At 40.1% G+C, this 11,906-nt stretch overlaps 1 protein-coding gene across 1 annotated transcript; it reads right to left on the bottom strand.

Annotated features, from left to right (window-relative positions):
- Positions 1–2,663: 2,663 nt before the first annotated feature.
- RBM22 (RNA binding motif protein 22) lies at positions 2,664–11,906 on the bottom strand. Its single transcript, XM_042454506.1, has 11 exons — positions 11,779–11,906; positions 11,072–11,125; positions 10,099–10,128; positions 9,423–9,555; positions 7,889–7,989; positions 7,618–7,790; positions 6,792–6,992; positions 5,858–6,022; positions 5,103–5,191; positions 4,875–5,009; positions 2,664–3,613 (listed from the first exon to the last, which is right to left on the bottom strand). The coding sequence occupies exons 1-11, from the start codon at positions 11,830–11,832 to the stop codon at positions 3,483–3,485; spliced, it is 1,266 nt and encodes a 421-aa protein (XP_042310440.1). The 5' UTR covers positions 11,833–11,906; the 3' UTR covers positions 2,664–3,482.

The following is an 11,906-nucleotide window of genomic DNA, read 5'->3' as shown; positions in this document are numbered from 1 at the left end:
GATGTCCATGGAAGCAAGTTCTAAGACCACAAAAGTGAGATCTTCCTTCCTCAGACACTGGAAATAAACAGAGAAAAATAAATTGCTGCATACTAGTCTTCAAGTCCCTCTGAAGGCCCCACAACAGGCAAAAGTGGACCACTTGTCCAGTCAAATTGTCCAGATATGTTCAATATGGTATGTATATGTAGATGCTACAGTGGGCCCTCCACATTCCCTGGTGTTAGGGTTAAGACCCTCGTGAAAGTGGGAAAAAAAACACTTTTTTTTTACCTCAGAGAACACCTCTCTAGGAATCTCTAGGTCTCCAGTGCAATTCTATGGTCCACATCTCCCAGGCGTTGTTGACAGAATCATGCTGGAGATCCTATAAATACCTAGAGAATGTTTTATCTAGTAATCTCTAGGTCCTCTAGGTCAGCTGTATGGTCAATTTGTGACCATATATCACGAATATTGAAGTCACTCCACTGGCTGCCTATCAGTTTCCGGGCACAGTACAAGGTGTTGGTTATCACCTTTAAAGCCCTACATGGCTTGGATCCAACCTATCTAAGGGATCTCCAGCTTCCATATAATCCTCCCCGTACACTCAGGTCCTCTGGGAGGAATTTTCTACAGCCCTTAAAGACCAATTGACAGCAGCCTCCCAGAGGACATTTTCTGCAGCCGCTCCCAACTTATGGAATGGCCTGCCAGACGAGATCCATCAAATTACTAATCTAGAAAACTTTTTAAAAGCCATTAAGATGGATCTCTTCTGACAGGCCTTCCTGGAATAAAATACTTGGCCACGAAAAAGACTTTCCCATTTATCCAACTCTGCCCAAGGTTATTGCTGGATATTAAAATGTTAGTCTTATACTGTTTAATCTTGTTTTAAGGGGGGGGGGGTTACTATGTATATATGGATATATTTTCGCCTGATGTACACTGCTTTGATCGCCTGGCAAAAAAGTGGGATAAAAATAAAAATGTAATTTTTTTTTAAAAAAATTACCTTCTGTCAAAGGTGCGCTGGAGAACCTAGAGATTCCTAGAGAGAATGTATTAATGAAATCTGCAAATAATCATTTCCACAAAAGTCAGAGCCATGGATGTGGAGGGCCAACAGTATATGAACAGAATGACAAAGGAAAAGTGCCATTCTTCCAGACATTGGAATAGAATAAACTACAAGTTGACTTCTGAGGCAGCATAACCATGCAAAGACTGTTGCAGCAAAAGTAATAAGAGCCTTCGGCATTGTAAAACTTTAAGGTGCCACAACACTTTGTTGTCAGTAAAAAGAAAGCTCTTTTAAATATCTGCACTCACTAACTGCTTGTAGTTTATTCAGCTTTGTTTTTTTTTTCCGTATCAGAATTAGTTTTGCAGTTTTATGGCCATGTAATATATTGATATTTTTGTGGTTATTAAAGGACAGAATTTTGCTCACTGAGAGCTTTATTAATAAGAGGCCACAATAATTGTAAAACAACATTTAGCTGTTGGAGAAACTCTTTAAACCAAAGGGGCACTTAATAACTACTTGGGACACTTAGGGGTAGACTTTCCAATCCATCTTACATTCAAATGGGCAATTGAATAGGTAGGAATTTCAGTCTATTATTTGTTACAAAATCCAGGTGAGTGGAGAACTGTCCACTTCCAGGTTTATGAACAGGACATCATGTTTACATTTGGAAAGATAATTGGGGGAGGGGGAATAAAAGGAATTGTATTTTTAAATGTATCTTGCTTGGTTATTTGGTAAACAAGTATTTCTTCTTGCAAAAGAAATTGAAGGAAGATATTCATGAAGTGTAAATTATAGCTGTCACTGTAAAACTAGCTTCCCTCTTAGTTGCAAACTAATGTATTTGTTGCAGTTAAACTTTTAACCAAGGCTGATGCCACAGTAATGTCTTAGCCTTTAGATGTGTCTCAAGACTGTTGTTTTTGTTGCAACAGAGTAACCCAGCTTCTCAAAACCAGTTAAGTGCTATGGCAGGGTTCAACAGAATAGCTTAAGGCATATCCACCTTACCTCCCCCCCCCCAACTTGTAATACAAACAGCTATTAGAAATTTTACTAGACAACTGACAACCAAGGGCAATTTCTGCTTATTTCACTTGTTCTTTTAGGCAAGTTCTAGCATACTCTGTTAGTATGATATGACCTGAATGTGAGATAGCCTGATCTGCAAAGCTACATGAACCTCACCCTAAGATGAAGTGCAAATTTTCACTGTTGCTATCTGAGCCTTTGTTTAATAAAAGCTGTCAGGCAAGGCTTATCTCTAATGTGACTGTAAGATCTTTTGTATGCCTTGCAATTGCTTAAATAAGGACTTGGGTATATCTGAAAAATCTCACCCTGTCAGCAGGTTTCAGGATACTGAGTGACCCAAGAAGTATTTGTGCAGATGTTTATCATTTTAGGAAATGATGTTAACATTAAATGTTCAATCAATTTTTGTTAAGGGCTTCAAAAAAGTCATTTTGGACCACAGTTCCCAGAATCCCCCAACACAGGGATCTGTTATCTAAACCTAAGCCTTTCTAAACTGTGTTTCTTTTTGAAGCTGCCATTGTAAGCAAGGTCAAGGTAACCATGACAAGCTTCTGTCAAGTACAAAATTTTCTTTTTAAAAAGTAAAGAACTGAGCAAGACTTGCAAATAGGTAAAAAATATGATTCTCTTTACTAGGACACCTTATAGACTTGACGCAGAAAACAGATGGTACGGGGCAAATATTGAAAACACATATTTAAAACAGGCACTGGCAATCAAATATTGAGCTAGGGAATAATTCAGACTAGTTTTCGTAGCAAATGGTCATGAAGGCCATGTAGGCCACAACTCCAGCACTTGCTGTTGTCACCTCAACAGCTTAGTAGCATTTATCACAGACAAGACCATGAATGATGAGAAATATCATGAACAAAAAGTGGCACGCCATTTGTACATCCTTCATACAAGTCTGTCATCTTTCTGCTCCAGCTCAAGGGAGCAAGGAACTTGAATTTAGTATAAATGGCAAAACAGTAATTTGACATTCAAATAGCAATGAAGGTGCTTCCAAGCCATTTGGAACAACAAGACTGGCTACTTTGTATTGTGTAACTGACTGGGGATTATTAAACTGGCTTATTTATTTATTTGTTCCAAAGAGTACTTTACTTCTAAGTGCCCAAAATTGATTACACTGATGGGATTTACTATTCTCAATCAAATTCTTCCAGCTGACTTCTCTGCTGGTTTGTTTAAGCAGAGATCACAATTTCCTTATCAAGAATTTAGGTATTTTGGTTACAGAGGTGATAAGATTTTTTAGTTGTGTAACACAGTAGGACTAAGCCTGTGCTGTATGCACAGAAAAATTAAGTTCCCCACTGATTACAACTGAATGTGGTATGCTACCAACATAAGTTTCCATTACAAAGGGGCAGGGGATAGAGAGAGAAAAAAATAAAAAAATAAAAATGAGCTGGTGATGTTAGGGGCTGTTGTGCTTCCCAGCGTGGGCACCCATCCTCTGTGGATCTTGAGACGGATAATGGATGGGACCTGGGGCCCTCATGAAAGGAGGCGGGGGACCCATGGCATGGAACATGTGCGGCCCAAAACCTAGAGAATAAAAACAGAACATAGCATTACAACAAATCAAACGTTCTCTACAGAAGACTAATACAGTTGGCCCTTCTTATACACGGATTTTTTATACACGGATTCAAGCATACACAGTTTGAAAATGTTCCAAAAAAAGTATAAATTTACTTTGATGTTCCATTTTTTATTAGGGACGCCATTTTGCTATGTCATTATATTTAATGGGACTTGAGCATACACAGATTTTGTTATACACGGGGGATCTTGGAACCAAACCCCAGCGTATAACAAGGGTCCACTGTACACTGATGGCACCTGACATACAAGCATTTTCTCAGCTTCATTTTCTTTGACTGAGATGCCTTTTTATTTTTTTGCTTTCTAGTTACTGTAAAAATTATTTAACTGCCATAATTATATGTACATACAACCTTCCAGACACTGTTGGGCTGCACTTTCCACCAGTCACAACCAGCCCAGCCAATCATGAGAGATGACAGAAATTGCAGCCCAACATCTGGAAAGCTGCACAGTTGCTATCCCTGCTATATATGCTTTTGTATTACTTTAAATAAAGTGTGGGCAACCTATGGCCCCATGCAACCTTTTGCTTTGATGAAATGTACCCACTGGCCTAATTTCTGATCAGAAACAGTAAGTGAAAACAGACCACTGGGTAAGGACAGCAAGGAACAGAGAAAGACATCAAGAGAAGGGTATAGCAGAGAAATAGTGGAAGAAAAAGAGAGAAAGGAAACTTGGTTTGGTTAACTGCCATCTCATCAACTACAAAATCTACCCGCAAGAAAATGAAGATCTCAACAACAAAAACAGGCAGTCCATCCTTTTTTTAAGATTCACACATTTCAAAACAGAAATGATATTAAATACTTGTAAAATAGTCCAGAAGCAAAGTGGAAATCTAACATGCATTCAGTTAAGCCCATTGAATTCAGCAAGTCATAATTTCTAATAATCATGCATGAGTTTGTGATGTAAATTTCCCAGACAAAAACAGTCCTACAATTCCCTTTCCTCTGGGATTTTCTCCCAATAGCCTGCTGCAAATACATCTAAAATCCTGGTCATAATAAAACTACTGGAAAATTAAGGAAATAAATGTGGCTGCGAAAGCACAAAATTCAACTAACTCATTGAGGAACTCCAAAGAAAAACTCCAAGATTCATACAAAAGACTAATTAAAGCAACAAAAAATAAAATTGTAAAATGACAACACAGTCTGATCTCCATTTCTCAAGGCGGAAAAAAACCAGTTACCTGGAGGCGGAGGTGGGGCAATGCCAGGTGGTGGCGGCAAGGCAATGTTCACCACAGCTGGAGGGCCACTGGGAGGTAGGTTGAAGTAGTTTGCAGAAGCAGCCTCCTCTTCTGCTGCAGGAGGAGGAGGAAGAGCTGTAGATACAAAATCCACCAGGTAAACATTTTTTTTTCACCAATTAAGATAAAGATAAGAAAAATCCAAGTCCACTGCAGCATTTTTCCTACCTCCAGGTAGTCCAGGGACTGGCTCCAGTTTTATACCAGATTCTGTGGTCCCTTCTCTTTCTTTCTCTTTCCCTCTGGCTGCTTGAGATCTTAAAAAAACAAGAAAAAGCACTGAAATTATGGTCAAGTAGTAAATTGACAATAAGAAGGTAACAGGATTCTGTGCAGTCATGCTGGCCACATGACCACAGAATTGTTTTTTACAACGCTGGTTCCGTCAGCTTAGTAACAGAGATGAGCATCGCCACCTACAGTCGGACACAGGTAGACAAACTTGTCAAGAGAAAACCTTTACCTTTTAGTAAAATGAACAAACCCTTGACCTCAAGGTTAAAAAATTAGCGTAGCCAAGGACTGACAAAAAGCACCTTATAGGGGAAAGTACTTACCATTTATATAAACAATTTTTCTGGAAACACTTGATATCTGACTACTCACTCCTTATATCAACCAAAAGGAGCAACAACACAAACAAAAAAACAAGTGATCCTTAGTATATTTAAAGGTCTATAGCAAGGTCTATGCCTAGAACTCTCTGCTGAGTGAAGAACACTAGGAGAAGGAGAGTGAAGGAGATTCTCTGGAAGAACAATGTGATGATGCCAGCCACAGATGCTGACAAAACGTCAGGAAGAAACTCTTCTAGAACATGGCCACATAGCCAGAAAATCCCACAAAAAACTATGGATGCCGGCCATGAAAGCCTTCGACTCAACAATGTGATGCTGCTTTTTCTTCTTTGCCTAATCACTCACCTGCCCCATTTCACATTCAGTCTGCGTCCATTGACAATGAGTTTGTTGAAGGACTTCTCTGCTGCTACTTCTGCAGCTTGCCGCGTAGCAAACTGGATGAATGCACACTGCTGCCTCTGTACTACAGTTATCGTCCGAATCTCACCAAATTGATAGAAGTGGTTCCTGCGGAACAAATATATTCTGATATAATGATATCTGTTTTACACACTGCACAGTATACAAGAGAAGAAAAAGAAGATAGGCATGAAGGAGTACAATAAATGTATTCTAGCATACCTCCATAGTTCAGAGAATTATACAATTGAAAGGGACTGCAAAGGCTATCTAGTTCAACCCACTGTCACGCAAAAGTATACAAGTAAAGCACTCTTGAGATATACCTATCAAACCTCTATTTAAAGAAATGTTGTGGTTGGTCCAGGGCTGCCTAAGGCAACCTTGGGATGCTGGAAAAAAAGAGTGTGGAAGACTATGGGAGAACAATAGAAACAAGGTATTGAGTTTCTCTTTGCAAATCTTAAGAATTGTTGATTTTTGTATGCCTTCCAGTTGTTTCCAACTTATAGTGATAATATAACAGGCTTTTCTTGGAAAGATTTGTTCAGAGGGGATTTGTTTTTGCTTCCCTCTCAGGCTAAGCGGGTGTGACTTGCCCAAGGTCATCCAGTTGGTTTCCATGGCTGAGCCCTGGAACCCTGGTTGAACCTTGATCCTTAAAGTCATAGTCTAAAGCTCAAACTACTACACCACACCGGCTCTCTCAAAGCAAGTCTTAAATGAAGCTCTTCACCCAAAAATCAATTTCTGTACATTGGTCTTTTCAATATATCCTGACAGACATTCCAAAATAATGTCTTAGTGCAGACATACTCAAAGAAATAGCCAACATTATCAAAGAGGGTCTGAAGCAGAAACATACGTGCAGACATACCTAAGGTCTGTCTCAGTGATAGTGTCACCTAGACCGCCTACATACAACGTGGTAATTGTCTTGTCATCAGGTGGGTCCAGACGTGGCATTGTGGAAGCTCGTTTGAGAAGCTTGTCGGCCACAGGATCATTAATACCATAGTAACGATCTTTAATGTTCTGATCAGCAAGAGGATCATCGGGATCTGTAGGTTTCTCATGTCTAAGGGTTCAAAAACAATATTTTATGACGTATGTTGTTAATTTGAATTGCATCCACCTCATCTAGTCTTTTAAAATAAGGACAAATAGTGATAAATCATACTAGCAATATCTAAAATACACAAAACAGTGATACCTTTATTGGACCTACCAAAATGTATAAAATATATGTTGCAAGCTTTCGAAGCTCCACTGGCTTCTTCCATCAGACAAAGGTAACACAGGGGGAAAAACTGACATTAGTCACAGGCCTGCATTTTGTCAAGATGTTGATGGTAGTGTTCTGAACAAGGAAGGATATCTATGCAGGCAAGCCACTCCTCCCTCTGGCCAAGTGGTACTGGGAAACAAAGCCAAGAAGGCTATCCCTGGATATATTTCACACCCGTAATGTGCAGTCTCAAGCAAATAAACTGCATCTTAGTTATCAACTGTACAGTGATTCTGCAAATTTCTGGAATAAAAATGTGCCACTGGTGCTGCTTTGCCAGCTGTTCCCATCCTATGTAGTTGGTAAATATGTGCTCTATAATTATACTGCTACACCCTCATTGGTATTTTCTGCATCTTTCAATGCATGTGGATTTCCCTCCCCTGTCCCGCTATTATGTGGAGTACAGTTATACCTGTAGGGGCACTCCTCTCCTCTTTTGCATTCTCCTTTCACCCAAAATGAACAGATATGTGGACGGTTGCGTTTGTAGTAAGGGGTAGTTCGAGCTAGTTTGAGCAACATATCACTGGTGGATGTTGCCTTTCCTAAGGCACCAACAGGTCGTGTCCCATCCGAGTTCATGATCTAAAAATCAAGCAGACATGCATAAGAAGACCAAGCAGGAGATTCACACCTTAATTATCTAGTTAATATCACAGATTAAATAAGTGACATATCTTCACCTCTCTTTCCATATTCTGGGTATAATACTCTTTATTAACATCTGATTTGGGCATATCATCTTTAAGTGAGAGTCCAGCATCGCGAACCTGAATAGGTAAACCTAATATTAAGTGGAAAAACAAAATGTAATTAATATAAAGACACAATAATAAAGCAGCTATATTTGGCCCTCCATTTTTGTGGGGGATCTGTTCCGGACCCCCCCCCCCCACGCAAACGGGGGCTCGTGCATATTCAAGCCTCATAGGCTTGAATGGGTGTGCCCCTGTGCACATGGCTAAGGCCCATGCACCACTGGAGACAGTGGAGGTCGCCCCTCCACAAGTAATCGAGGGTGTGGATCCGAGATCCGTGAGTTAGGAGGAGCGACTGTGTTATCCTAAATGCAGCTAACCATATGTGCAAAGAAACACAAAACTACTGAACCTATTTATCAACAGTATAAAGTAAAGATCGCCTGGTACTGAATATATTAAAGAAAATTACAAAATTGCATGCAAAAACCACACCTGGAATATTTTTTCAGTTTAACAGTGTTTGTCTGCATACCTGCTAGTCCCCTTCCGTTCCAATGTTTGGACTATAATTCCCACTGACTCCAGCCAGAATGGCCAGTTTTTAGTTATTTAGTCCAAAAACATGAGTATGACACCATGTAGGGAAATGTTCCATAGAAAAATGTGTATTATTCAATTATGAATTGCTCTTCATACCAACTTGATAATTACTATTTTATCCTTTTGATACATTACTGAATCATAGAGTCACAGAATCGTAGAGTTGGAAGAGACTGCAAGGGCCATCCAGTCCAACCCCCTGCCATGCAGGAGATCACAATCAAAGCATCCCCAACAGATGGCCATCCAGCCTCTGTTTAAAGACCTCTAAGGAAGGAGACTCCACTACACACCAAGGGAGTGTGTTCCACTGTCGAACAGCCCTTACTGTCAGGAAGTTCTTCCTAATGTTGAGGTGACTTGCCAATATTCAAGCCCCATAGGCTTGAATGGGGTACACCCCATTGAAAATAATGGAGGTCATCCTTCCACGAATATTCAAGACCGCGGATCTCAAGTCCACATGAACGGAGGGTCACTATACAGTCCCAGAGGAAGAAAAATCCTCTGTGTTCATCACACAGTACATCACACACAGCTCTTTGGATCCCAGTCGGAATACACGGCATGGCTTAAAGCCATAAACCACAACCCAGAAATCATAACCACAACCTGGTGCTACAGAGTAGCAAAATGAACTTACATTTCATTATTAAGCAAGTGTCAATAGTGACTACCTGTCTGGGAAATAGAACACCCAATTCAGTTTCCTCAAACGGACAGATCCATGATACCAGAGCCAATATCACCTTGGATGGTATAGGTGATGATTTCGTCCCTCCTGGCACTTAATGCATGCAAGCCCATATTTGCAGTAGGAACAGCCCACATACAGAGTACATTCTGTTCCTACACTGTTGCCGGGTAACGATGTGCTAATTTTAAATTTCCCATTTCTAACAGAATTACAACATACCATATTCTAGGTCAAGGAGGCAGGTCTGACAAACATTCTTCAGCTTGCTGCATGTTTGACACACTTCTGTCTTCTTAAAGCGCATTCGTACACCCGGGCACCAACGAAACACTGTGAAGGGTCTGGCACAGATCTAAGGTAAAGATTACATTAGCATGTATCAGCCTAATCAAAACATTTTTTAAAAACATGTGTCAAGCACATCGAATACAGGTAACATCACTGCATGAATTCAGCATAAAATTATGAAATTTTGAGAAGATTCAGTACAGATGAAAACTGGTTGCAACATATTTAATCACTTTGAAACAATGACATGTACTCTGTTTTACAGTTATTGCTGCTAGGAGAGATGAGTAAAATCTCTCCAGGTAAATCACTACATTATTATATCTAAAAAATAAAATGTAAGAAAAGAAGTAAACATTATATCTTCCAAACTGAACTGAAGGCACTGTTATTTATACTATTCAAGAGATTTTCCCCTGTGTGGCACTAGAAGCACTATTGTGTACATATTACAGTGATTAAGTGAACTGAATTATATGAGTAAGCTTCAATGCTTATGCTTAAAGGCTGATACTTAACTCTTAGCCTCCCATACTTTTAGATATTATACTGCAACATTTTAGAATTATGCTTTCCCAGACTTCTTTCTTTGAAATGGCAAACATACCTTGCATTCTTTCCCATATTTCTCTTTGGTCTGGAATAAAGGAAACGTGTGTTACAAAGAATAACTAACTAACAAAATCATATGTTTTTTTAAAGGTATATTCCTTCATCAGTTTCCACAAATCCACCTCCACACGACTTCCATCTGTTCAGACTGTCTTAGCAATTCACATATAGCTTCTATTTCCACTGAACAGAAAGCGGTAAGAACATGCAAAAAAAAACCCTCACATTATGTTTTAGGAAAACTTAACAAGTCTAAGGTCATAATAATAATACTTTTATTTATATCCCACTTATTTGTAACAAACAATCAAAGCGGCTTCCAACTATTAAAATAATACAAAGAGAGAGGATAATCTGTTGTCTTGAGTATAAGCCCTTTGCATGGACCTGATACGTAGGTGCCACTACCTATTGCTTGGCAGTAATGGGAGAGGCTTTGATGACAGAGGAGACTTTTTATGGAACCATTTCCTTATTAAAATTCATGAACAACACCCAAGAGTGTACATGGGGCTCTACAACAGAACATGTGCGAAAAATTCAGAGTCACAAAAAGATCATTTTTACAAGAAGCATGGAAATACCAACGAGGCAGAGCACTATATTTATGGTGAAAACTCACAGGAGTTCAAGGGGATTTACAGTATTTCAGCTTAAGCACCCTTTGGATTGTAGTAGAGTCTGTGAGGACCAAATGTTCAACTGTTCAGATGCTCATCTCACCATAACCTTTTTTTTTTTACATAACTTGCTGCCAAGGAAATGAGAGCCTATGGCTTATAGGTATGCATGTAACATTTATATCATACATACGTTGTTCCAGAGGCAAATCAAATTTCTTTAAATAACAGATGCATTTTACACCAAAAAAAAACAGGACTGAGAAAATGGCCAGAAGTTAGTTGTTTTTCCCCCTAATCTTTATTATGCCAAGCTTGTTCTAGTACCAAACCACAGGAAAAACATACCATTCGAATATAGGGATTTTCTCCAAGACACGTCTGGCACAAAATGGGAAAGTCCTACGTGAAAGAAAATAATTGGATTTCAGAGCTAAAATGACACATTTCACCAGATCCTGAAGAACAACCTTTACAGTCTCCTTCTTATCCCACAAATCACTTTGCGTTCCTGGCCAATGGAAAGGGAATTCACAAATGTCCCCAATAATACTGAATAAAATGAAGGCCATGATACACAGCACTTTCCCAAAGAGATACAACCGCAAGAGACAAAGAGGAACGTCCAGATAACTCTCGACAGACATTCCTTCAATCAAGAAGTGAATCTACCACTATTTCAGACCCAGAGCAGAAAGCTTTCAACTGCTGGGCGCTCCTTGGAGGGATTTGTCAGACATTTAGCCTTCTCTGTCAGAAAGAGCTCTGGTGCCAGAATAAACTACAATTCCCAGGGTTCCCAGGGCAGTTAAAGGGGTCTCAAACTACATCTCCCAGAAGCCTCAGCCGGGAGGGCCAAGAGGCTAATGTCGGCCCAAAACACACCTCCTAATAATCCAGTCTGAGAGTGCTTTGACTGCCCTGGTTCCATGCTCTGGAATTCTGGGAAGGGTAGTTGGAGGTGGCACCAGAGCATGGAGCCAGGGCAGTCAAAGCACTCTCAGACTGGATGATTCCCGCAGTGCAGACGGAGCCCTCCCTCCTCCTGCTCTCACCGCATCCTCCCAGTTCTGCCGATTGTACGTGTTGGATCCCAGAGACGTCGCCATCTTGGGAGCTCCAGCAAGAGGGGACCGGAAGCGGACTGCCTTGACGCACCGGAAGTGAGCTACAGACGGCGGCC

Source organism: Sceloporus undulatus, chromosome 2, assembly GCF_019175285.1.
Source record: "Sceloporus undulatus isolate JIND9_A2432 ecotype Alabama chromosome 2, SceUnd_v1.1, whole genome shotgun sequence".
NCBI classification, from domain to species: Eukaryota; Metazoa; Chordata; class Lepidosauria; order Squamata; family Phrynosomatidae; genus Sceloporus; species Sceloporus undulatus.
The sequence above is the reverse complement of the archived record's forward strand: the minus strand, read 5'-3'. Positions and strand labels throughout refer to the sequence as shown.

Bases quoted from the DNA above. Each gene is read 5' to 3' on its own strand.
- RBM22 (XM_042454506.1), bottom strand. From the start codon at position 11,832: ATGGCGACGTCTCTGGGATCCAACACGTACAATCGGCAGAACTGGGAG. The intron at 9,556-10,098 runs GTATGTTTGCCA...TCTTTACCTTAG, and splicing joins AATATGGGAAAGAATGCAAG to ATCTGTGCCAGACCCTTCAC. The intron at 7,990-9,422 runs GTATGTTGTAAT...ACTTAATATTAG, and splicing joins CCTCCTTGACCTAGAATATG to GTTTACCTATTCAGGTTCGC.